The sequence below is a fragment of the Ictalurus punctatus genome, chromosome 27, assembly GCF_001660625.3.
Source record: "Ictalurus punctatus breed USDA103 chromosome 27, Coco_2.0, whole genome shotgun sequence".
Classification (NCBI taxonomy): Eukaryota; Metazoa; Chordata; class Actinopteri; order Siluriformes; family Ictaluridae; genus Ictalurus; species Ictalurus punctatus.
In genome coordinates, this window is record NC_030442.2 from 970,104 (window position 1) to 998,041 (window position 27,938).

Consider the following 27,938-nt stretch of genomic DNA (forward strand, 5'->3'; position numbering starts at 1 on the left):
CTGCTTGAGCATCATATGTTCAGATCATAGATCATGAAAGTGAAGAAACTTGATGACTACTTCCTAATATCGCATAGAAAATGATTTGAGAATCAATCATGCAAGGTAAGAGGCTCTCAAGTTAATGATGGATTACTATCCATATTAAATAAAATATTTCATGTTTAAAAGAGAGTGAGAGAAAGAGAGAGTGAGAGAGAGAGTGAGAGAAAGAGAGAGTGCAGTATAGAATGGTAGAGTAAAGGCTGAGGGTTTTTTCAGGAACCCTTGCGGGGATTTCCCATAAAAATCTGAAATGATTAGCTTCACTCTGCACGTTGTTTCCGTGGCTGCTGTTTCCTCATTTCTGTCACTTTGCTTTTTTCTTTTTTTTAATGTGGTCATGACATCATAGAGACTGAGAATGTATGACTAGTCCAGCCCACTTTGTGCTTCAAATATCCCCAGATCCTGTGTTACGTCTCACTCTTCTCTCTCTTCCACGGCAGCAGCATGGCACAGGTACAGTACAGTCCTGCATTCTACTGAGATGTTAGCGTTGTAAGATATCAGGCTCTATGCATGAATGTGTAATATGTGCTATTCGAAAGTGCTCAGATAGTTTAGAGAAAGCATTGCCGGATTCGACATAGCACTTGTCTGAATTGCCTTCAGATGTCTTTAATATGATGTCCTTGAGATGTCTTTTATATAGTGATGGATTTCAGGATAGTTCTGTAGCGCTGTAGGATGCAAAGAAACTCACTCGATGTTAAATCGTGTAGAAACTCAGGGCTTGACCGTGCAGTTCGTGCGAGACGTTTGTGTTAAGCGTAGGGACTGCACTCCTGCTCAGTATTGTGACGTCCCTGGTTCCCGTTATAAGAGTTCGGCATTAGCAGTGGGCTTTGCTTCTCATCCACGTTTTCTTACTGTAGACATACAAAAACATGTGCGTACGCACGCACACACCCGCACACACCCTCTCACACGGACTCGTTCTTTTGTGGTCTATTGAGTGTACAGTGAAGCAGACTCTAGCTGAATCAACTTCTTTTTAAACTCCACTTAACGTTTTAGTTCTGTTCCATTTAATATGTTCTGCTTACCTCTTATGTACTTGCATGTTCACAACGGACGCAAAAAATGACCCGAGTAATCTGAGTAATTATCGTATCATTGCAAGTACCACTGTACAACCCTCATACAGGACACTATGTACAGTACAATCACCTATATACCAGAAACTTTCTGTAGTTAACATTTAAATTTACAGTACTTAGCAAATATTAGCTATGTACCGTACTGCAATATAAAGCACTGATAAGTTATTTATTGATGTGCTTATTTAAATAGAGGTCCTACAGAATGAACGAATGAATGAATGAAACACAGTAATCATGACTGATGACATGGTTAACTAGTTCATCCTGAATTTCATTACTGATTGTTTGTCTCTTCTTCACACATTAGCTCTGTCTTCATTCACTGACTCACCCTACTGTATAAATATACAAATACGTGTCACAAAATTGTGTCGTTTTTCTACACAACCACTATTTTGTTCGGTGAAAATGTTCCAGCATTTTCAGTGTCTAGATCCCTCTGAAAAGATCCGTTCTTCCTCCAGGACAATTATAAACATCTGTTTGCCATTGTTCCTCTGACCAGAAGGTTTTTCCACCTTAACTGGTCCTTTAGTCGTCCAAAAATATCTCTGCAGGATGTTGTGTGAGTAATAACCGATGACGCTCACAAATTACTACATAGCATCTGTTTCTCTCATTTATGTCACAACTTTAAGCTTTTCACTTAATCATACACGTACCACATGTTCTCTAACTAAACTTAACTTACACTCAACCTGCCAGTCGGTTTCTCCCTCGGCGTTATCTCTCTGAAAATTCCACATCTCTCACCATCTACTCAACTATTGTCACGTAACGGAGGTTGAGATGGATGTGAGTGCAAATAAGAGCTTTATTGAAGAGAGGCAGGCAGACATATCCAAAACGTGAATCAAAAGGTTAGGTCCAAAACAGGCAATGGGTCAGGCGACCTGCAAACAGGCATAAACGTGGCTAAACTAGAATCGGACAACGAGGGCGAGAACGAGATCAAAACTATGGCGCAGAAACAAAGAACAACGGCTTGGTATTCAGAAAACTCACGCGATACTCCGCGCCGAATAAAGAGACACGGGGGGTTTAAATACTAAATGGAATCAAGGGTGAAACACTAAACAGCCGAGCACAATGGTGACACATAAGGGCTTGAGAGGCCGTCTCGTCGACCTCGGACAGGAACACGGCTTGGGAGGCGGCTTCTTCAGCTTTCGACTGGGACGTGACGTGGGAGGTCGCCTCGTTAACCTCGTTAAAAAGCAAGCTGATATTTTTTAAAAATCTAAACATAATGATATAATTCATCGAGCACGAGTGTGGAAAGCCCACGCTGCCTTCAGATGAGCCAGTGCCGAACTGAGCAGACTGTGGGAGTAGTCGTCGTAGTTCAAAACGCAAACGAAAAAGAGGAAAAGAGGAGAGGGAGGCATCTTTATTAAGTTTGTTTCCATTAGATACTGTTGAATTTCAGATGAATATTTAATATTCGACAATTATTATACATTAGACAACTTCAGTCGTCAAATAGAATGGCATTGGACATGCATACAATAACGACAAAGCTGTAAGAAATTACAACCACAAGAAAAAACTGTTGATATTAAGTTTTAAATCGGTGTTTTTCACTAGTGTCTCTACTTCCTGTCCTCGTTTATCACCGGGCACCTCGGCGTGATTGGTTGACTTCCACATACTCACCATCACTTCTATATTTTCCCCAAAATTCCACCCATTTCTGAAATCTTGCCTACTTGCAGTAAAGTACCTCCCACTTGGAGGTAAATACCTCCCACTTGGAAGTAAGTACCTCTCACTTGGAGGTCTCCGGGCTGCACGGAAACATACTTCGCTTTACGCGAGAGGAAATAGTGACAACTACAGCAATGTCTCAGTCATTCTTTCAAGATGACAACCGTGTAGCAGATGACAGCAGAATTCGCTAAGAATAGTAAATATGAAATATTTTGCGTCATTTCTAACATCTTTCGTTACTGTTTTTATTTATGTGTGTGTGTATACAATAGTCCTTCCTGGACTCTTTTCTAAAACAAACACTTTTTTCTAATTATTTCAAACAATAAATTATATCATTGCTTATATTCTTGTAGATGCTGGCTTTAATCCCTGCTTTTGTTGCAAATAGAATAGGAGGTTTTAATCTCTCCACAACATGGCATGAGAGTGTACTGTGAAATTTGTGCTCAGAGCTGAGCAAACAAAACTGAGTTCCTCAAAAATATGTGTCAGTGTGCAATATCAATGCCTGAGCAGTGTCATGCAAAAAAAAAAAAAAATTATTTTTTTTAAATGGTATTACAAAGGGACGGAGGGAAAATCGGAGAACTACAAAACTAATCACTGTCTGAATATTCACGGTTCATTTGAAAGAACTGGAACACGAACACATTCAGACCGATAAAACACTTTTAAAAATAGTTGGGGGTGTATTCTGAACATACCGACATACCATTACATTGCACACTTACTGCAGATTGGTTTTACTGTATATCAGCCTAAATCAATTTTTTGATCAATTTTGTACACCAGAGCAAAATCCCCGAAGCGTGCCTGAAGGCTGACAGCAAGATGGAGAACATCACCCTGTACTTTCATCTGGAGATGGTTAGGAACACACATCATGACATAGAAGAGAATCTGAGTGAGTCTGAAGAGTCAGATGGCGAGGGCATCAGTGTAAAAGGTGAATGTGTCGTCGATGGAAAACTTACTCAAGAGATGAATGGTGAGTTCGATAAATCCGCTGTGATGATGATGATGATGATGATGATGATGTTAGTGAGGCTTTTAGATCTTCCTCGTTACCGAATAAACATACCGTGATGCTGATGTTGCATTTATACTTAATAACAGTTACAGACATGTTTAAATCATGTCTTCATCCGGCCTTTTTGGAAAAATATGAACTGCTGTAGGTCTAATCACATACTATATTAAACCCCCCCCCCCCAAGTGGTGCAACAGAAAAGCATTTAGAGGACTGCTAGTTTGAATCCTGAAGATATCACAGCCATCTGTGGCTGGGATCCCAAGAGAGCGAAAATGGGTGGGAGGCCAAATGATGTATGGGAATGCCATTACGCAGCTAATGCACTAGTTCGATGCAAGTAAATATTTGTGAAGTGACTGTCCCATTGTTTTTCCCTTGGCACAGGGTGTTTTAAAAAAGATAAAGAAAGTCAAGTGCTGATCCAGGGTATACGCCGTACAACCATCTGCGCCAAAAACATCAAACAAAAAAGAAGAGGGGCCTGCATGAGTTATTCCTCAAGTGAGTATGGGATCTGCATTTTTCTAAACCACTGTGTAAAAATAGTAATTAATGATTCCTGATATATCTTCCATCAAGTCGGTAAAACTGCACCAAATCCAAGTTTCTCTGTAGGACTCGACATGAAGTAATGTTCAAAACGTTTTCCCACAAGTGATAAAATGCTGATGGGAATTCTCTCTTTTGACATCTTTATTTTCATATTTCCTGTCTTTCAGACAACATCACCATTTACTACTACAAGCCAAATATGCTAGAGGATCTGGGAAAGGGTGTTCCTGTTGTATTGAACATCAGCAACTCAAATCAATTTCTGAAATGTACATTCATAGAGGACAAAGCCGTCCTGACTGTCGAGGTAAGACCGCAAACACACTTTAAGCCCCTGACCAATCCTCGCTTTTTTTAAATGCTAGCTGGAGATAAATAATCAAACGTGAGTGTATATGGGTTTGTGTTTAGTGTGGTAATTCCACTTCATGTGATACAGCTGAACTGTACAGTATGATGGGTCAACAATATATCATTCATTAAATGTATAGGTGCCTGGACTTTTTGGTGATTGGATCTATAATTCTTTTTAACGCATTTGACGGGCTTAGTTAGTTCTAAATAATGACTTGGATAAGTGGAAAACTTATACGAGGGTAGAGCCTCCCTTTGCTCTCAAAACAGCCTCGATTCTTCATGGCATGGATTCCTCAGGATGTTGGAAACATTCCTTTGAGATTCTGGTCCATGCAGTTCCTGCAGATGTTTCAGGAGCACTTTCATGCCTCGAATCTCCCGTTCTACCACATCTAACACCGGAGGTGTTCTATTAGATTCGGGTACAGTGACTGGTGGCTGGGAACGCCACTGAAGAACACTGAACTTGTGACATGGTGCATTATCGTGCTGGAATTAGCCATTAGAAGATGGTAAATTGTGGCCATGAAGGAATGCACACGGTCAGAAACAATACTCAAATAGGCTGTGACACTCAAGCAATGACTGATTGGTGTTAACGGGCCAAGAAAACATTCCCCACACCATTACGCCACCTCCACCAGCCTGGACTATTGACACAAGACAGGTTGGGTCCATGGATTCATGCCATTGGTGCCAAATTCTGGCCCTACTGTCCATGTGCCTCAAGAGAAATTGAGATTCATCAGACCAGGCTACGTTTTCCAGGCTTCAACTGTCTTGTTTTGATGAGCCTGTACCCGCTGCAGCCTCGGATTTCTCCTCTTGACTGACAGGACTGGAACCTGACATGTCGTACTACTGTTGTAGCACATTCTGAGATGCGTTTCTGCTTATTTGAGTTACTGTAGGCTTTCTGTCAGCTTGAACCAGTCTGGCCATTCTCCGTTGACCTCTCTCATCAGCAAGGCATGATTGGCTGATTAGATAACTGCATAAATACGAAGGTGTTCATAATAAAGTGCTCAGTGAGTGTAAATAACCGTAAAGATTACACCGCACATCGAGTCAACATGGCGTACTATCAAAACACAGTGATAAACATCAATTATCGTGCAGTTCAGTAGGTTAAGAGTTAATACATTTATCAATATGTTGCCTGCAGACCAACCAAACTCATCTGTTCCTGATGAATATTCTGTTTTTCAGTGCTGGGAAAAGGACAAACTGGACTCTATCTATAAGAATGACCCCAACACTTGGCCTTTTGTCTTCTACCTCTCATGTACGAAGGACAACTGCCGTCACTTCGAATCAGCCCAGTGCAGTGGTTGGTTCATCCGCACAGAATCTGACCTTGTGTGCATGGCTGAACAAAAAGACAAAGATCGAGATTCAGAAAAATATTCCTTCCTCATAGTGTGTACACAAAATACAGCAAAGTCAAAATCCTAATGAAAACAGGCTCTACTCTACATAACTGAGTTTATTCCAGAAATATGGAGTCTAATGTACGAATACTAAATACTATTATTTTATTCACGTTCTCTTTAGAGGTGTACCGGAGCTATTATGTAACCTTTAACTGCCATTGCAGTATTATGTAATATGTATCATATCACAGTGTATTAATTTTACATTATCAGTGTTTTTTCACGGGCGTGTGCATGCCTTTGCCGTAGACTGTACAATATTTTATTTTAATTTATATTTGTATATATTCCATGTAATTTATAAAGAGCTCTGTTCATCTTGCGGAGGTACAGTAATTTGCTGACATGGTTTTGGTCCAATGCAAATCAACAACATTTCTATTTCGATCGGAGTGGTCTATTCCAGGATGACCACGCCCCTTCAGCACTAGGCACTAGGGGTTAACGGAATGGTTTAACGTTATGGCCTTCAGTCGTCCGATCTGAACTTCGCCTAAATTAGACTTGTAGAAGCTGATTCCAGTGACTCATGATGGCTGGACAACTTACTGAAACGCTTTATGTTGGTTTTTCCCTTAGTGTCTCACACGAATTCATTAACAGAGAAACTATTTTTATTGTGATGTGTTTTCGTTTTCTGGTGTGCTGCATGTTGTTTTGTTACATTTCAATATGTAATATCAATATAATGTATTAAAATATATTTTAAAAAACATTTGTTTTGTGCTTTATATATATATATATATATAATATCTGTACTACTTTTAATATTACATATCAGTATAATATGTAAGCAAGTTATATATATATATATATATATATATATATATATATATATATATATATATATAGAGAGAGAGAGAGAGAGAGAGAGAGAGAGAGAATTTATAATACACAAATTTATAATATTACAATGTACAGCGATTCACTGCAACATTCTCACACATGAATAACATTTTGTTTGAGCATGTTCGCAAAATTCATTGGTCCATCTCTTCATTTGTACAGTCAAATATATCTCTTGAAGTTGATTTTAAGTCTTTTAATTGTGTCTTTTAATCACTGCTTATGATCATTTCCTGATCAGTGCTGATCAGTTGGTTAAAACCCCGTTTGCTCACTGTCGCTCTCATAAGCCTTGTTCACCGTCCCATTAGTATGTTCCTCGTACGGGTTCTCAGGCTTGTCCGCTTTCTTGGCTTTCCTATAAATCAAAACAGTCGATTGAACATACCGGCTTTGATTAAACATCCCATGTGAATCGAACATTTAAGCAATAATGACGGAAGAACGGTCGATATTCGCTCCCAAGATGTTGTCATGAAATGGAAAAATAAGCAGCTGTTTTGTAATATACTTGAAAAATCCGTTTAAATCTAAAAAAAACGAATTTCATGCGAATGCCATCCGAAAAGAGAAAGCAAACACTTTTCCTGAAAGTCGGCTCGCAAACTGCGGCAAATTCATCGTCAGCCGATTATAAGTTTGTGTACACTACTACTTTCATATCAAAGATTTACAGCGTAAGCCATTGTTCTCAATTCAACCAGCAGAATTATGCAACACACCAATTTGGCAAACCACTCTTTTTCACATCCATGCTTTGAGAGTTGTGTCATGTTTACACTGTATGTGTTTTTCCTGATGAGCTTACCTCTTCCTGTTCACGGTGCCCATGACAACGAGGTAAACGCCAATACAAACCACCAAGGCCATCACCACGCCAAAAACAACCAGCCACACTTCAAACTTTGGCTCTGTGGGAGGAGCCAATGTGGCACGCAGGCCTTCAAACTCCAGTGTGTCGTCTGTCAGCTGAAAAACCCCATTGATGCGACCTCTGGAGAGCCTGTGCAGGGGAGAACAGGTGGGAGGGGGATTTCACGCTCAATAACTACAACCACTACCAATAACTTCTTGTAGAAAGTGATGCAATTGCAGTACCAAGCCACCTTCACATCTGGGGAGTACCTATATTTCTCAATACACATAATATACATTTCGAGAGTAATTACATCATGCGGTTGAATGCATAAGTCTGATCAGTCAGAACGTTTCGATGACAGCAGATCTGACTGTAGTGTCTTCTATAAACCACACTAGCACGATGTGTCATTCTTTATTTCATTTGTATTTTTTTTTAATTATGCGTTTGATAAACCGCTGTGGTGTAGGAGGATTAAAACACTTTCTGACATGCTGTTGTTTATTTAAATAATCACATCGGCCTTGTGTATCACAACCCCCTCTCTTTTTCCTATAACAGAGTAGCAGTGCTCTCACCAGATAGCGGCCTCCACGTCTGCTTTGGGAATAACCCTAGTTGCGTTAGTAGGATCAGTCACCACCAGGTAAAAAGAGATCCTTGGAGTTTCTTTGTATGTGTAGATATTCTCTGCCCTGGAGACAGTGATTTAAACGAAATGAAATTGATTCAACCTGAATATGTTGTTATAAATGCACACACACATACACACCAATCAGCCATAACATTAAAACACCTGACTAATATTGTTTAGGCCCCCTTTGTGCTGTGAAACAGCTCTCGAGGCATGGACTCCACCTCTGAAGGTGTGCTGTGGGATCTGGCACCAAGACTTTACCAGCAGATCCTGTAAGTCCTGTAAGTTGTGAGGTGGGTCCTCTATGGATTGAACTTGTTTGTCCAGCACACCCCACAGATTCCTGATCTTGAGGCCAGGTCAACACCTTGAACTCTTTGTCATGTTCCTCAATCCATTCCTGAACTGAATGGAATACCGTTGCCATGAAGATGTGTACTTGGTCTGCAACAATGTGTAGCTAGGTGGTAGATGTCAAAGTACAGTAACCTCCACCTGAATGCCAGGACCCAAGGTTTCAAAGCAGCACCAGCTTGCCTTCTTCGCATAGTGCATCCTGGTGCCAGCTCTTCTCCTGGTAAGCGACGCACACACACGGACACGGCCATCCTCATGATGTAAAAGAAAATGTGATTCATCAGACCAGGTCACCTTCTTCCATTGCTCCATTGTTCCAGTTCTGATGCTTACATGCCCAAGTCCTTTCAGCAGTGGACAAGGGGTCAGCATGGGCACCCTGACCGGTCTGCAGCTACGCAGCTCCATAAATAGCAAGCTGTGATGCGCTGTGTGTTCTGACACGTTTCTATCAGAGCCAGCATGAACTTTTTCAGCAATTTATGTTACTGTAGCTCTTCTCTGGGATCGGACCAGACGGGAAAGCCTTCACTCTCCACATGCATCAGTGAGCCTTGGGCGCCCATGACCCTGTCTCTGGGTCACAGGTTGTCCTTCCTTGGACCACTTTTGGTAGATACTAACCACTGAATACTGGGAACAGAACACAAGACCTGACGTTTTGGAGATGCTCCGACCCAGCTGTCTAGCCATCACAATTTGGCCCATGTCAATGTTGCAAAGTCCCTAATGTATCCCACCTCTTGACACGTGCCATTGTAATGAGATAATCAGTGCTATTCCCTTCACCTGTCAGTGGTTTTAAAGTTATGGCTGATCAGTGTGTATATATATATATATATATATATGCACATATACATATTGTTTGATACTGACATGAAATCAACAACTTCACTCTTGGTCTCTAAATAGTATTGTCGCATGGCAAAGGCCATGGAGGCCTTGAAGAGGTACATCTCATTGCCATTCCACTGGTACTGAAAATAAAAAACAAATGAACGTCTTCATCAGCATGTGTGGTGAATATTTACTACTAAAAAATATACTAAATTATAAAGAATATAGAAATAAATATGTATATAAGGAAAAAACATACTGCATTATCTCCCAGGGCAGCTTTTAGACTCACTCTCACTTTAATAGCATTTTCAGAGTCTGTGTACAAGCAAAGTGTATTAATAGCAATAAAATCACATTTACTGGATTTGAAACCTCGCTGTGTCAGTTATTTTTGAAAGAGTATTTTAGCACATTAACAGTGAGGAGCAGTAGAATTTTCTGGCACTGAGCGCTTACATGGATCGATAGCAGCATCCCACCCTGGTTGTCTGTTGTTTTTCTGGTTTTCAGCCTTAAGCCAGTCATACAGTGTACTGAAGTAGTTCATCAGAGGTTGGGAGTCCATCCTGGTGTCACCCGAGATGTCCTCCAAAGCCCGTGTCCAGGATTTTGATCGGCCCAACTCGAGCATATGCCTGTCGGTAGACACATGATACAAGTTGGTGTCATTCCTCGCATTTACAATTTTGTTTTTAAACAAATCAGTGAAATGTGGAATCTTTATCGGGAATAAGGGAAAAATCAGACAGGTGTCCAGTCTGTTTAACTTGAACACATGTTTCTCGTAAGAGTTTCAACTAGTGAGGAATAAACCATGAGAGAGCATGCTGTTATAATCAACCACAAACTTGATTCTTTTCCAACAAAAGCACATTCGGAAGTGTTTTACTCCCCCACAGCAATGACATATGCTTGCAAGTCTGGACAGGCCAATGGGGGAATTTGGGCAGGACACCGGAGTTATACCCCTACTCTTTTACGAGAAGTGTCCAGGGGTTTTTAATGACTACAGAGAGAGTCAGGACCTCCTTTTAACGTCTCAACCGAAATACGGTGCTGTTTTTACAGTATAGTGTCCCTGCCACTGATACAACTTCCAGCAGCAACCTTAATTTTCCCCATGAGGTCTCCCATCCAGGTAGTGCCCAGGCTCAACCCTGCTTAGCTTCAATGGGAAACTGCAATGTAATAATAATGTAATGTAATAATAATATAATGCAATATCAGATGGCTTTGCAGCCATCAGACCTAAGGTTATAGGAAATGAATAAACATCTTCTGACCAATCAGATTTGAAGCTGTGAAAGCAAAACATTTTGTATACCTAAGTTTGTTGCCAGCATTAGTGGAGTTTGTGATGTCACATTTGTAAAGAGGACCACTGTGGCCAGCTTCCTGGCAAAGCGCAGCCTGAAACTGGAACTGGTATATCGTTCTCGTAAAGTATCTGTGTAACAGACAAACAGGAAACGGTTGTCAGCTTTTTCAGAAGGGCTACCACTATGAAAGGAAAGGGTTCTCATACAATATTTTTCAAGCATCAAAGAATATTTGCTTTTGATATTACACTGTATTTTACGATCTCGTCCGAACCTAAATCACAAATGTGTTTCGTGTATACATTTATCAAATAATGCTTATATGTTACGAGTGAATACCGGATAAATGAGTAATCCCCAGACACATGGAAAAGAGCAGGTGGGTCACAATATGTCTCATCTCTAGGTAAAGGCTCCACCACACCAACCAGCTCTCGTCTGTAATAGACAAACCAATAAGAAGAATTATTAGCCTAGTGCACTAGTGTTATGACTAGAAAACTGTTTATGTGCCACATATTCAATTCCACTTAACGCGCTATTGGTAATGAAATAAGGAAGACACCATACAACATAGTACATTTTGTATCAGACCACCTGTTAGATTGATTGTTTAAACAATAAATAGCTCTTAATGTGTGCACTTAGTTTGATCCCTAGGTTTCACCTGTGAACACTGTGTTTGTTGTTAAAAAGGATCAATCATGGGAGAAAATGCATCCAAATCAATCAGGAGGAACTTCATCATGCAGCAAGACAATGATCCAAAACACACTGCCACCTCAACACAGGACTTCGTCAAGGGGGAAAAAGTGTTTAGACTGGCCAAGTCAATCGCCAGACCTTAACCCAATTGAGCAGCATTTCACCTCTCGAAGAGGAGACTGAAGAGAGAAAGAAGCTGCTGAAAAACCCTGGAAAAGCTTCACAAAAGGAGACACCAACAATTTGGTGATGTCAGTGAGTCACAGGCTTGATGTACTTATTGCAAGCACGGGATATGCAACTAAATATGAAGTGTTATTTACTTTAATTTACTTAAAGAGACTTTTATTTTGTACAGGGTGTCTGTAAAATGAGGTGGTCTGATACAGAAGGTTTAATGGTGTATGTTGTTTAACACATCTAGATGTAAATACCAGGAAATAAAAGCTGAAATCCTGAAGCCTCATCTCATATCCATCTTTTCGATCTCAAACCCAAATGTCTTTGGTGTTTAGCACAAGAAGTAAATTGGCCTTGCCGCTCCAGTAGTTTTGGAGGGGACTGTGTGTGACTAACTGAGAGAGCTGCATCATAAAGGAATCTTTCCAATCACATCATAAGGGTGAAACTATTTTTAAAAGGTCTTAGACTCACTTCATCTCCCACCAGCGGAGCATCCACTGCTCTTTGGGGATAGTCCCCTGAAACACCTGCCAACGCCATTCCTCCAGCATGTAGGTGAATGGCAAAGTCGCCACAATGGTAAGGGCCTGCTTCATCAGGAAGTTAATTTCAGTCTCTGAAAAAGCAGAGCGGATATACTGTAAATAATTTCAGGTTAGACAAATCTGAATTGCATTTCAACTTAAAATGAAACTCAAAATGTTTCATTTTAAGGGACATGATGTGATTTTGTTTTGTTCGTATCATATAATGTTACAGACCTGCCAACCCAAGGCATAGTCCTGGACAAGCGGTGATTTGGGTTAAAAACTCAATACATTTTCCACATAAAGCACAAAAGTTTGTGTAAATACTGTATATGCAGGGTTTTACAGTAACCACAGCCGCATCGTTTGGGAGGAAGGAGAACTATTGCGTCCTGGTCATTCCTGTAAATGCTGAATATATTTATACTCCAGTTTTTCTAAGTCAACAAGTTTGAATCTGCTGATTGAACACAACGGTGAAGAGCATGACACCAAGCAGTGCTTTTAATTACTTTCTAATTATCATGAAATCAGTAAATGATTTGGCACGTGTTCAATTTGATACTTTTATCTCTTGATGTACCTTTCTCAACGTGTTCAATACTTTTTTCCCCGTGTCATTCCACTTTATTACACATAACTTTATTTATGGACTTTAATGTTGTGAATTCTTTATATTTCCAGATTTCTTGAGTGAATGCTGATGTCTGGTGAAAATTTCATGTGAATAACCTCACTGGAAATATATTTACTGTAAAAACTGTTGACGCGTCCAGTACTTATTTTAACCCGCTGTATGTTTGTCTGTCTGTTTATTAATTTGTCTATTCATTCATCTTCAGTATCTGGTTTCCGGTCAGGGCCGCAGTGGATCCCATGAACACTGGACATGAGGCAGGAATGCACCAAAAATGGGACTACTTACCTTTCCTATTAGTTCCGCTGTAATTACTCTATAATTCATTGTAGTTGCTGAATAGTATGCTGTAAGATTATTAACTGAAATAACAAAAGGGAGGGCTTAAAATGTTATTTCTACTACAGGGAATGTGTTCAAGCGGTGTACGGCCTAATCGGCATTGTGAAATAGTGGAAAGGTCAAAGAAAAATAGATATTCCTATTCTTTGTATAAAACATTTTGTCCATATCACATGACCTCCATCGTATGTGCACTCCCACTTGGATCTCCCCAAGATTAGGAATCTACTCTGTGAGTCTGAATGTGATTATATTGCTAATATTTGGTACAAGGCTAAATTACTTGTGTGTTTTATAATACATTTTGAAAACTGTATTGATTAACAAAATCAAAATGTACCCTTCATTGGTGAATGTGTCTGGTATGTAGCTAATGTCTCCAAACCTGTGTCTTCTATGAAGTCGGGCGACAGGAGCCCCAGTGACTGCAGGTGAGATGGGGTTGCGGCCGACAGGCTCATGATCTCGCCCACTGCTTCGTGAAAGCCCTCGTTGGCTCCGTCTCTGAGAAGGTAAGGTAGGTTTCGATAGGCCATCTGGTATTGGTTATGTCCCATCTCATGATGCGCGGTTAGAAAATGGTCCATGCTCACTGTAGTGCACATCTTGATTCTGGAGAAGAGGAAGATAAATCGATACATCAGTTTCCATTGATTATACAAATGACGAAACAATGATGAGGATTTGCCCAAAATGCAAAAAAACACAATTATTTCAATAACCAAAATCCCAGAATAAATGGATGAGTGAGGTGTCCTGCATACCTGTAGTCCTCACGGTTGCCCATGTCCCATGCTGTGGGGTGACACACCACTTTCCTGCCATCACTGGGTTTTACGAACATTGAGTTTGTCCAGAAGTTAGGAAACATGGCCGACATGTTCACGGATACGAAGAACTTTTCTGCTTCCTCGAACAGCCGCTGTTCTTTCCAGCCCTGAACCCAACCATAAAATATTTCCTAATCATCATGTTACAGCTAAAAATGGATAACGGATAAAGGAAACCAGTGGCAGAAATCAGACAGCACGTGAAATATGATTTGAAATGGACCTTTGTACTGAGATAAAAAAAAATAATCCGTCGCTGATTGTTGATAACGTATGTAGTCTGACCTGTGCTATCATCGCAGAGGTCACGTCGATATCAGGCTTGTCTTGATAAGGGACACAGAGTGAGTAAAGGTTGGTCCAAAACCTTCCCCACATATCACCTGAAAAATGACACACACAAGAGGAAACATCAGACTCTGTAACTCTGTGCTTTACTACTTTTAGTTTGAAGATCTACAATCCTGCTCTGTACTCATGTGTTTGCTTTGTAACATGTTAAGTTTGGTATATTTAGTAAACACTACGAATACTACTACTGCGTTTGCATGTGATTTACAGCATTAGTTAACACGATTGCAATTTCTAATAAGAAAATCCTAACAGGCAGAGATTTAAAAAGGAGATAATTGTTCCATTAATTAGTATATGTTCATGTTCTTGTTACTCTAGTGCTGAAATTAATTAATATAGTAAATAATGTTAGTTAAGGGAACCTGTATGTAAAGTCTTATCCTGTTAGTACCATTAATAATAATAATGTCCGTCCAAATGTTCAGCCAAAGCGCAATAAAAGCCACCACACAATTTATTGACACCATATTAATTATATAATAAAACAGTTTGATTTATCAAACTTTATCGAAGGTCAAACCTACAGAGCCAAAGATCAGATGTACAAACGCACTTTGTATTCAAATACAGATATAAATAGGAGACTACGAGTGTGCATCGGGACTGGGATCCTGCAGGCTGGGGTCATGCAAGCAGGGTTTGTTTTTTTTTTTAACCTGTCAGGGAGTCAGATATGAAGCTCACAGGCCAAACAAAGACCTAAGAGACTTTTTTGTATGGGTTACATATGTGTACCGATTTTCGTGTACAGATATATCGTTGAAATTTTGTAGGTGGCGCCGTCGAGCCATTTTGACGCACCTAATTCTAAAACCTATATCAGATGTGAATTTTTGCCACTTCTGACGCATGAGTGAGTATGTTTAGGCCCTCAAAAATGCGATTCCTTTTGGAAGAGAATGTGGAAGAATAATAAATGAAGCCGATACGATAGTGTCCTCGCACCATCCGAGCTCAGGCCCTAATAACAATTGCATGAGCGGGATCAGGATCAGCCCACATTATATCTATTTACATAGATATAATTATATAGCCAGAGCTCCGTGCAGTTCTCGCCTGGGTTCCCACTGAAGCTAAGCAAGGTTGAGCCTGGACAGCACCTGGATTGGGAGACCTCCTGGGGAAAATCAGGTTGCTGCTGGAAGTGGTATTAGTGAGGTCAGCAGGGGGCGCTTACCCTGTGGTCTGTGTGGGGCCTAATTCCCCAGTATAGTGATGGGGACACTATAGCGTAAAAACAGCACCGTCTTTCGGATGAGAGGTTAAACTGAGGTCCTGACTCAGTAGGGGCATAACCGTGGTGTCCTGGCGAAATTCCCCCACTGGTTCTTCTCTATAACCCCCTAATAATCTCCATCTCTGAATTTACTACATCACGCTCTCATCTCCACTAATAGCTGGTGTGTGATGGGAGTTCTGGTGCTCTGTGGCTGCAGGTGGATTCTACACACCAGTGGTGGTTGAGGACATTTCCCCCTTTACATACTATGTAAAGTGCTTTGATTGTCTAGAGAAGTGCTATGTAACTGTAACTAACAGCCTCTGCTTAATTTTTGGACTACAGAATGGCCCGATTTGAGCCATAATTTCATAGTGTAGATTCAAACATATGGTTTTTAAATGTTAGCCTTACCAAGCAAATGGGCTGGAAGACCTCCGTTAGAGACGATGTGGCCAGGATAGGCGTCCTGCAATTTGGCTCTCACATATGCATGAAGCTCTTTGTACAAAGGCAGAATCTAAATATGAGTACAAGATCCAGTTATAAGTACAACTCTTAGCATTCAACTGAATTTCATGTGTGTAGCACGTTTAACAATGTCGCATAAGTAACTGTGCATATAATCTAGTGGCAAGGAAATACTCGTCTACTGTGCGCCATCAATAAAAATATCATTTAACCTGCGTTTTCAAAACCGGCAATTAGCTCGTTAGCCTATATGACATGTGCTGTAAATGATCAGACATACCTCATTATATATGCGTCTCACATCTGTCATCAGTTCATCTCGAGTGTAGCTGTATTGTGGCTCATCAATTGTTTCATAATTAGATCTCCAGTAGTCTCCATGGTCTTTAAAATCTTTAATAAAAGCGCCGAGACACAGCAGGAAAATAGATCAATTATTATTATTATTATTTTTAAATAAACAAATAAATTCTACATTCATGTCCTTTCACATTACAATTCGAAAGCAATCTCCACTCAAACGGCTGTTTCTACAGGACCAATGTATAGATTCTGTGTCAGGTAGTAGTTCTGCGCTTAGCTAATTATGAGACAGTGGATGGTATACAAGGTCGAGTTTATATCAGACTCGAGGTGCCGTACTGTTCAGCCTGGCAGCTTCGTTCTTCAAGTCCACATAGTCTTCATAGAGTCGCCTCATCTTCTTGCCCACCTGCACCCGCCAGCCTTCCCACACATGCAGCCGCTCGTAGTAGTCCCTGCTGTCAGCCATGATTGCTTCCAAGCCTGAGAAGGAAACAGACGCCACATATAGGTCAAATAAAGCGGAAAGAAATTCGCCTAAACTTTTTAAAGCCACAAAAACAAAAGTGTTTTATCTTCATCGGTGACTTATCAAAGTGACCGATGTGGATAAAACACGTTTTTTTTTAATTGTGTCTGCACTTTAAAAACGACAATTTCTTGTATACGTGGATTTTGATCCTGTTTTTGCCAATTAAATAAGTTTAATAAACATTCTTCCTTTTCTTCATTGTCCACTCTTAGATTCAAATGGCTTTAAAAAAAAAAAAAAGATTTAAATGAGTGCACTTGTCTGGTGAAGCCGTTTCTCTAGTCTAGACGTCTCTCACCATTTAGACAGGCTGTACTTGTACTTCTTGATCAATCAACTGTAAGACAAATATATGCTGTGTGCTAAAAGTGACTAATTAGAGTGATCCAGATCAACCTGTTCCGGTCACATCTACATTTTATTTATTTATCTTCATTTTATTAAATAAAAATGGATAACCAAACCAAGTTTGAAGGCTGGAATATGTAAAGAATAAAACAGCCTGACGTGCTCTTAAGGAAAACAACGTCCTAACATGATGCAGAGTTCCTGTTATTACCCCGAATAAAAGTTCATTATTGTCCTGCAACAGCATGTCCTTTATCCTAAAAAACTTCACCATATCAACAATTATACATATTCAAGTGAATTATTAGGCTTAGGCTATGTGCACTAGTCAGTGTCCATGTGTGGTACTGTCTTAGAAATGATATAGACTTGTGATTTCAGAGAAATTGAATCAACATCTTCTGACCAATCAGATTTGGGAATTCGACAGCGCTGTGGCATAATTTTTAAAAAATGAATAAAAATCAACCCCACTGAGCTCCAGTTTATGACTCTAAGTAGCGTGTTCTCCGTCTAGTGGCAGTACCTGGTTCCAGATTCTCACAGTCGAAGGGGTCATCGATTTTACACACGGTTCCTGTGCCATAAATAGTACTCATCTCGTTCATGACTTTATTTAGCTGCAACACAGACAGACAGTTTGTAAGAAAGACAAAAAGTGAATAAGCATGTAGCGTAAGGTATGTGTCTGAAGCGAAGAGAAATGATTATCTAACATACACGTGTTGTATTAAACCATATTCCAGTCATAAATATTTCCAAGTCACATGACACGATACAGGTTAAGGTTAGAGTTTTTGTTTGTTTGCTTGAGACATTATTTGGATGAAATTGAATAAAACCGAACCACATCACATCACATCACATCACATCTTTCTGTTTTGCTGAAGACGACAAGTGAGACATACACACAGATATACATTTCTAGAAAATACTGGCATTTAAGCCAGACAACGTCGCTGTACTTACATAGCTGGCTTTATCTGGTGACAGCGCACCGGACCCTTTATCCTGGAGTGATCGCAGCTGGAGCTTAACCTCGTGATCAGAAATCTGATCGATAGGGAAAGCACTGGACTGCTCGGATGCTTTAGAGTAGTATTCACTCCAGATTGCTCCCTGTGCTGCCTACAGAAAGAGTCCCAGTTTAGTGTCATTACTCTCAGAATTAAATGACTAATATCTTTTTTTATACTACTTTATATACAGTAAGTCAGGCCTTTGGACTGAACTGTGGCTCATATTCGTCAGTCCTCAGATTTGAGCTTTATCCGTTGCCCATTTGAAAACTTTAGCTATTGCATTCTAGGCTCATTCAATTGCATTTTTTTTATTTTTTAGAAAGGACCCTAAAAAGGAGTCAGATGTGCATCCAAATTTTTTCCATTTGGTTGCAGTTGCAACTCAAATCATCTCGATTAGGAAGTTCATCACACAGAGATCGCAAAAAATGAACGGGAGGAAAACAGAGGCCCGACTGCGCTCACCAGTTTGTCGGAGTTCTCCGCTGTGATGTCCGTGTTGTAGGCCCAAGATGCGAGACTATACTGGTACATGAGGCGAGATGCATCCTCATCGAATTTCTGCAGGAACTCTTTGGCTCTTTCCTCGACTGTCTGAGCCCAGGCCGCAGAAGCCGTAAGCAAAACCAAGACGCACAGAACAGACATCTTCCCGGAGCACTGACAGCGTCTCAGCAAATCACCGTCTTATCAAGAGTGTACTCTACACCCTTTGAACTGAGCTATAAAACAAAACACGCACACATCATTCATTGCTTATGCATTTCAACGTACAGGCATTTCAAATATCATTTTATCTTCCTCATACAGCCCTCTGAGGAGCTTTTCTTTTCTTTTTTATGTTTATTAACTGTGTATTAAGGTGTTTGTTTTTTTACATTCCCTCATAACTGTTTAATAAGATGATGAGATTTTATATACTGTAACTTACATCCAAAATCAACCTGACGTCCATCAGAACAATCCGACTTGAACGTACCGGTCTATCGATATTCCTCAGTGAATCACGTTAAATGTTTGTGAAGATGAAGATAAATATCATGGATTTGCGTAGAAGACATTTGGCCTAAAGGACAAGGAACGTTACAGAAGATGGCATTGTACACGTTATGGCTGAGGAAGACAACTGGTTAAAAGGTTTAGAGATGGGTTTGCGCTTCCTTTCTTGCCTTCAGAAGGTCAGAAGACACACAGTGATGTGTGAGGATGTTTTGGAAGTTCTTTACAGCAGATAAATCAGATTGAGTCACAAACCACAAGCATTTATTATATTACGTGTGAGGTTGAGTCAAATGAAAACCTTTTTTGTTTGTATTGTTGATTGGAAAGGCTCCCTGAAACAACCTGAGAAACCCTGAGACCTTTTGATGTGGGATTATAACTCAGAGTGTGAGTTCACCACTCGTGGAAAGGTCAAACTTGGGCATAAACTCTGTTTGAGAAGTGAAAATCTTCTTGCAGAAAGTTGTTTGCCAGTAGGTCGGAGGCCTGGTCTCATGTACAGTCACTGAGTGTACTGACAGAGCTAGTCCCCAAGTAACGAATCCAAGAGAAGAGGCAGAGGCGATCCACAATAGAGTCTTTACTGGTAAAAAGAGCAACAATAAAGGGGGAAAAAAGAAAAGCACAAAACTACACAGAAAACTACACAGACCTAGCTTGCAGCCGGCAACATGTAACACTGGCTCAAGACTGACTTAGTCTAAGGCTGTTTAAATAGAGATAAACCCAGGTGTAACAAATTAGGCCTAATGAGTAGCAGAGTTCAGCATGAGTCTGGAGAGAGTCGCCCCCTGCGGCTAAAACAGTTCGGACCCATCGAGGCATGGACTCCACGAGAACTCTGAAGGTGTGCTTGGTATCTAGCACTAAGATGTTAGCAGCAGATCCTTTACGTCTTGTAAGTTGCGAGGTGGGGCCTCCATGGCACGTCTCACAGATGCTCGATCGGATTGAGATCTGGGGAATTTGGAGGACAAGTCAACACCTTGAACTCTTTATCATGTTCCTCAAACCGTTCTAACAAACCGTTTTTAACAGCGGCAGGACGCATTATCCTGTTGAAAGAGGCCAGTGATGTTAGGGAATACCGTTACCATGAAGAGGTGTACTTGGTCTGCAATAATCTTTAGGTAGGTTTTACGTGTCACAGTAACAGTCACATGAATGGCACAATCTAAGGTTTCCTAACAGAACATTGCCCAGAGCATCACACTCCCTCCACCAGCTCGCCTTCTTCCCAAAGTGCATCCTGGTGACATCTCTTCCCCAGGTAAATGATTGGTGATTGGTGTAGATTAAAAACTTCATCAGTGTTTGCCACCATTTTCTTTGAACAGACAATAGCAAAACTCTTGCTACTTATTACACCCTCATGTTTAAAACTCCAGGGTCCCTGGTTCCATCCTTATGGTATCCCATAAAATATTATATGCTCGGTACATGTTCTGTCTTTACGTGTTTGTTTGTTTAAATGACGTTGCCTATTGAGGTGTGTCAGTATGTAATATGAAACCAACCAAAACTTTAATAATACGACCTTCGTCATAGTTTTACTCTTTCTGATGTTTTTGAGATATTGAGGTATATTCTTGGTAAACTTTCCCATCACTAAAACTTAGATACAGGTCATAATACCTGTTTTAGTTCATCCGGGCTGAAGAGTGCACAAATCAAAGCAGATAGACGTTTCAAAATACTCGGGTGAGACCATGACATTTACTAAAAACCACCCAGTGTAAAATGGGTCACAGACGTACCAAGAATATTAAATCAAGCTTACAACTGAGAAGCTGACTTTTTCCGGTTTGAGTCACCGGTTGTCACTTTTCACATAAAACAGGAAGGTGGTTTCCATTGGCTGCGTTTGTTCACAGTAAAATACACTGCCAAACTTAGCCTATAATATACTCAGATATTGCGAGAGATTTTATGTCAGTATTTTTAAAAATAAATAAATAAATAAAGCTCTTTATTTTGTTATCTTATTTGTGTGGATTATTTCTATTACAAGAAGTGCATGTACTTTTAAGCTGAAGTTATCCATGTGATAACGCAAAACACCAAGACGTGATGAAAGGTCTTAGCTAGGTCACAGCGTTCCTGATACGTGTACGTGATAATAATGTTTACGAACAAGTCCCACCTGTCTGTGAGTAATGAACTATTAGGACAAGTTGTAGTCTGAGGACTGAACAGCCAGCTCCAGAAAAAGAAACCTACATTAAACAGCACAGAAACTTCAAGACTAAACTCATAAATAAGTTGAATGATTAAAACTGTGCGCTTTTTGCTGAGTCATTGGCTTTATTAATGTTTTTTTGTGTGTGTGTGTGTGTGTGTGTGTGTGTGTCCATTGTGTAAAAACATGATTTAGACATAACATCTGGTACTATCCTATATTCTGCACAAAAATGATGAAAAAGATGATGCAATATTTAAAATTTCCAAAGAATTCCCCCATCTGGTCCCTAACTAGCACTCTAGAAAGAGAAACAGAACTTTTACTATGAAAGCCCACTTCCTTTATTGTTGTTTCTAGAAACAGGTGGAAAATGTGATCTCAGTGACTTTCATCATTACGTGGGAAAACATGCTCATTTTCCATCTTGAAACTGTCTAGTTTCATTGTGGCCACTGTAGCCTCACGTTCCTGTTCATGGTAGACAAAAGTGGAACCCGAGCCACCTCGATGTTCCATATGGTATGCGTTCTGAGATGCTATTCCGCTGAGCATGGTCAATTACCATAATCTCGGTCAGTTCAAACCGGTCTGGCCGTTCTCTCATCAACAAGGCCTTTCTGCCAGTAGAAGTACGGATCAATGGAAGTTTTCTGTATAAACTCTGGCACCAACAACCATGTCCGTCAACGTCAGTGAGATCACATGATTTCCCAGTTTCGTCACTAGCACTGGCGTTCCCATCAGCTGGCTAGTTCTCTTAATACATTACAGTTACACATACAGAGTCATTACCGATTTGTTCTTTCTCCAAGACACCTGAAGTGACTTTTTTTTGTTCCTGAGCAGCTCAGGAAACATTAACCGTGTATTTACATGCGCTAGGAGAAGCTTAGTATCACTCTAAATAATCCTGATAGCAATCCTGATTACACGTCTATAAATGTGATACTTTAGTCTGTACAGTTTGTATTGTTATAAATAACGATTCATTATCAGTGCAAGTGCTTATATAATTTTGATAACCTTAATCTTAATATTAATCTGGATATCTACATATAATACTGTTACACCTTATGGAGCTTAGAAGTATATGAATTTCATATATTTGAATTCTTTGTTTTGAACTTCCTCAGACTAAGATTTGTTACTTAATTCCTAAGTTACGGGTTATTATATTGAGATAAAATAAATAAATTAATTTAAAAAAAAAAAAAAACCCACAACCTTAAATACAAATTTCAAATCAGAAAAATACAGGTTTTATGTAAATGACACCAAACTTTAAGCTTATAGAATATGAGATTCAACTCAAATCCTTTTTGGTTTGTTTGTTTTTCATTTTATTTCAGCAAAACAATCACGGATTGTTTCATATATAATAAATATCCAAATCCTGAATTTTCAGATTTTCTCTCATTTTTCATTCTTATAAGTAATATAATTACTTAGAAATTAAAATATAATAAAGCCACCCTTTTTAAAACTAGTTTCACCCACACACACACCCAAAGGTCACCAGCAGAGGGCGATATGAGAACGTGAAAAGCGAATAGATCGTTAGAGAGTACTTTATAGATCCCCAGGGGGAAAAATTGGTGTCACAACAGCCACAACAAAAGCCACAACGTCTTAACAGTTCACAAGACTTTCAAAATACACAATAAACTGACAATAAAGAGGGAATTAAAATATACATATAAGTAGCTGTCCAAGTGATTTACAGACTAAGATTAACTGTATAAAATATATTACAGGTTGGCAGGCTTAAAACTGTACATTAGACATGTGTGATGAGCAGCTGTGGTAGAGTGTGTATAGAAATGCACAGTCGTCATAAGTAAAGTGGCAGTGTGTGTGTAAGAATGTGCACAGTGTAGTAATTGGGTATGCAAAATCAGTAGACATGTCCATCATCTCCGATGTCCCAAACCTCACTGTAGGCTCATTGTAGAGTCGGACTGCAGTGGGCAAGAATGACTTCTTTGGATTCTTTCTCTCCTTTCCTTGTTACAGTGAAGCTGCCATAATCTACTGGAGAAGAAGCTCTGCTGTTTGGCCTGTGTGGCATGGAAGCAGTGTTTGCTATTGACCAGGATCCTCTCAATTTTGTCCACCATCCGCTTTTCTACCACCACCTCCAGGGTGTCCAGTTTGCAGCAGATGCCTCGCCAGCTCTGATGCTGCTCCCCCGACTGATTGCAAGAATATTGTACTTGCAACCACAGACCTTTTAGAAGGTCTCCAGCAATTTGGTATACATCGAAGGATCTACGTTTGCACAGGAACTAGTGTCTGCTCATACTCTTCTTGTAAACAGCCTGTTTTTGAGGTGGACACCAAGGTATTTATAATCACTGATATATGGAATATATATGGAAAACGCAGGCAAAATAGCTTAAAAGACGTCGGAAAGATGGCATCATTGGATCGCTGCGTGCTCGGCCATGAGCAGCCGCAGGTTTTGCCATGCAGATGACGACCTCGTAGAAATGACATCAGACAGGAGGATAACCTCAATGGGCTGATTACACAAACACTTCCAGGGTTTCTGCATTTCCGGTTCTTTCACCACACTCATAATTGAGGTATTTTACAGTCTGTGAGAAGTTGCTATTTCTAGGTGGTTGTCATCCACTTGTCCTTTCTTCCAGGTCGAACAGACGGTCAAAATATACAGCAAAATTTCCGCTTGTAAGGTAAGATTCTAAAACATCATATTCCAGCTCTAGACAGAATTTAAAGAGTAAATTCAGAAAACAAGTCATTTAGTTTACCATTTTAGATTGGAATATGGGTTTAACGGACAATACATGTGAAGGAAGGAATTTAAAATCAATCTGCATATCATATTGCAAGAATGTGGGGATTTAATAAATCACCAGGAGGGGGTGCTGTATTGCAACACTTTATACTAGAGTGTGGCTGAGAAATTTCCTGCCGCATCTTTAGAAATATCATGACTATAACACTGACAGCAATGTGTAGTGTTTACACAAAGCAATAACTTTTGTGTGCCATATTTATCTTTCTCCTCGGCGCACTATTCTTCTTCTTCACTCACAGTGCAATAGCTGTATATAGTCTCCACTTCTGTTCATAGCAAACTTGTTTCATATTACCCATGTTGCCTGTGTTCTTGTCGCTGTTATCTTACTGTAATGTGTAATATCTACAAGCACAACAAGACAGATAAGAACAAGACGGAGTTGGATTCCATGTATATTCTAATTCACCCAGCCAATAAAGTCTGATTCTTATTGTTTTACAGCGCACTCCACTAATATTGGTGCCCTTGGTTAATATGAGCAAAGAAGGCTGTGAAAAAAACTGTCTTTATTGTTTAATCTTTTGATCTTTTGCTTAAAAAAAAAATCAGTAAAATAGTCTGCTCTCATGGATATTAAACAATTACAAACACAACACAGGTTTATCAAAAAATATCTTTGTTAAATATTGGTGTGCAACAATTATTGTTACCACTATGATTTCATAGTTTACTTTTTTTTTTTTTAGTACACCTGGGTGACTAGGAACAGGAAATTGTTCAACCATGACTTCCTGTTTCACAGGGGTATACAAACTACAGCTTTTTGGTAATAAACACAGAAGAGGTTTTGGAGCACACAGAGAGGTAGCCGTATGGAAAAGTTCCTCATGTCCACGGTTAAATATGGAGGAGGATCTTTAATGTTTTGGGCTGTTTTTCTGCAGAGGATCTGGACATTTTGTTAGGACACATGGCATCATGGACTCTATCAAATATCAACAGATATTAAATGAAAACCTGACTGCCTCTGACAGAAAGATTCAAATGGGCCGTGGTTGGATCTTCCAGCAGGACAATGATCCAAAACATCATCAACATCAACACAGAAATGTTTTACTGACCACAAAATCAAGGTCCTGCCCTGACCATCCCAGTCCCCTGACCTGAACCCCATAGAAAACCTGTGGGGTGAACTGAAGAGGAGAGTCCACCAGCGTGGACCTCGAAATGTGAAGGATCTGGAGAGGTTCTGTATGGAGGAACGCTCTCAGATCCCTCGCCATGTATTCTCCAACCTCATCAGCGTTATAGGAGAAGACTCAGAGCTGTTATCTTGGCAAAGGGAGCTAGCACAAAGTATTGACTAAAAGGGTGCCAATAATTGTTTAACACCTATATTTAACAAAGATATGCTCTAGGTGTTTCACGTTTCACGTGTATTACTGAATGTAAGCAGTTACGGTATAAAACAGAGTATAGAATAGTACCAGTAGATTGTAGTGATAAATATATTTGACCTCAAACAGTGAACTTATTCATACTTAAGATTCCGCATGCCACCACTGTGCACTTTATTTTTTCATCCTCTTATTCTGATTTCACATCAGCACCTGGAAAGCAGTTGCAGTAGCACTGCAGTACCAGCAGATGCCGCTGTTGTCACTGGGAAATATCTGACACTTCAGCACGCCTTGTTTAAAATGACTTTACACGCATTATGTTCCGTGTCAGTTTGTCAAGTATTTTCCAAAGTTCAAGGTTTACTCAAGGTCACAAGCTTTCTCTTGTGTTTGGGTTTAATCATTTCACCATTGAGCCTGTTCTTGGGAAAAGTTCATTTAGCTTAACTTGCACTTTTAAAGCATGATGCTTGCCCCTAAGCACAAACAATCTCCGGAACAAAAGACACCATAAAGACTTATCTAAAAAAGTAAAATAAAAAAAAAAGAAGAGAAAGTCCTTATGTACACTTCCCACTAAGCCTGTAGCAAAAAAATAATTAATAAATTTAAATGCTGTCCTGCCTTTATACCATGTGTCTAATGTATGTGTGAGTGCCATCTTTTAATTTACACGCCTGAAAACTGAGTCATTCAAGCACATGTTGTCAAAGGTTGTCTTTATTTTGTACTTTTCCTCAACAATGGACTAATACCACGTGACTGTCTTTAACATTCTAAATGATTTTATGACTTTGTGTCTAATATTCTGAAATGTTTTTCCAAGCCAAAGAACAAAGCTGCAGTACTGCTGAAATGCCATGTGTTCTGGATGCTAGGAATGTTAAAAACAACAACAACAACAACAACAACAACAACAACAACAATGTTGGTTGCACACACAAAATGTTGGTGCGAGGATGTACTGTACTATTTGTACTGTTACATGTGATCGCTCGTAGCTACATACTGGCCGTATTCATCACGATGGTTATGTCGTTTTCTTACTTACTTGCGCTTAGCTAGCTAGCTAGCTATCTACTTACATTTCAGTGGTTACATTAGCTAGCAAGCAGTGAACGGTTCACATGTATCCGAGTTTGTTCGTCAGTAGCTGATTTCAGATTTACAGATAGTCGCTGAGAGTAGAGGTAGGTTAGCCTACTAAGTTTGGTCGTTTCATAAGGGTGTGTCCACGTTTGAAATATTATTGTAGCGAATAACTTCTATTTAATGAAGGGGTGTGAAGATGTACTGTAGCATGAATGTGTTTGTCGCTACATACTGCGGCGTATTTTCCTCGACCATTATGTCGTTTAATTAAACGACTATGTGTTGTGCGCTTGGCTAGCTACAGTACCGAACAGTGCCACAGCACTTCTTTGGAAACACAGGGCGTTACCCAAAAACAAATAGCAAACAGAGCAAAAGGTATTACTTTCAGCAGTCGGAGTAATAAGTGTGAAAAGAGCCCTTAGAAGAAACGTCCCTGCTGGGGGAAAAAAAAAAAACAATCAAAAACCAAAGAAATTCTAATGGTTTCCACTACAAATACCAGTACAAACCATCAGCTAATCATTAAAACTATTATCAGAACTTAATGGTATCCACTAGACATAACATGCCACCAATAGAAGGCAAGAAATTACCTGTAGAGACCCACAGGCACCATTACATCCATCCATCCCTCTTCTATACCACTTATCTTTTCTTCAGGGTCACGGGGAACCTGGAGCCTATCCCAAGGAGCATGGGGCACAAGGCGGGGTACACCCTGGACAGGGTGCCGATCCATCGCAGGGCACAATCACACACACACAGTCACACACCCATTCATACACTACGGACACTTTGGACACGCCAGTCAGACTACCATGCATGTGTTTGGACTGGGGGAGGAAACCGGAGTACCCGGAGGAAACCCCCACAGCACGGGGAGAACATGCAAACTCCGCACACACAGGGCCACGGTGGGAATCGAAGC

The 27,938-nt window shown here is 40.0% G+C and overlaps 2 protein-coding genes across 2 annotated transcripts; one reads left to right on the forward strand and one right to left on the reverse strand.

Moving 5' to 3' along the window:
• Positions 1–374: 374 nt before the first annotated feature.
• On the forward strand, positions 375–6,948 carry LOC108259566 (uncharacterized). The gene is made up of 5 exons (XM_017459150.3): positions 375–501; positions 3,651–3,846; positions 4,276–4,392; positions 4,611–4,750; positions 6,010–6,948. Exons 1-5 carry the CDS (start codon positions 493–495, stop codon positions 6,253–6,255), a joined length of 708 nt encoding a protein of 235 aa, XP_017314639.1. The 5' UTR covers positions 375–492; the 3' UTR covers positions 6,256–6,948.
• Positions 6,949–7,117: 169 nt separating this feature from the next.
• On the reverse strand, positions 7,118–19,257 carry ace2 (angiotensin I converting enzyme 2). Its single transcript, XM_017458347.3, has 18 exons — positions 19,030–19,257; positions 18,512–18,670; positions 18,069–18,162; positions 17,002–17,145; positions 16,640–16,752; positions 16,303–16,408; positions 14,601–14,698; positions 14,250–14,422; positions 13,871–14,097; positions 12,451–12,595; positions 11,431–11,529; positions 11,097–11,219; positions 10,229–10,407; positions 10,029–10,087; positions 9,809–9,909; positions 8,517–8,633; positions 7,888–8,082; positions 7,118–7,437 (listed from the first exon to the last, which is right to left on the reverse strand). The coding sequence occupies exons 1-18, from the start codon at positions 19,210–19,212 to the stop codon at positions 7,335–7,337; spliced, it is 2,418 nt and encodes an 805-aa protein (XP_017313836.2). The 5' UTR covers positions 19,213–19,257; the 3' UTR covers positions 7,118–7,334.
• Positions 19,258–27,938: the final 8,681 nt, after the last annotated feature.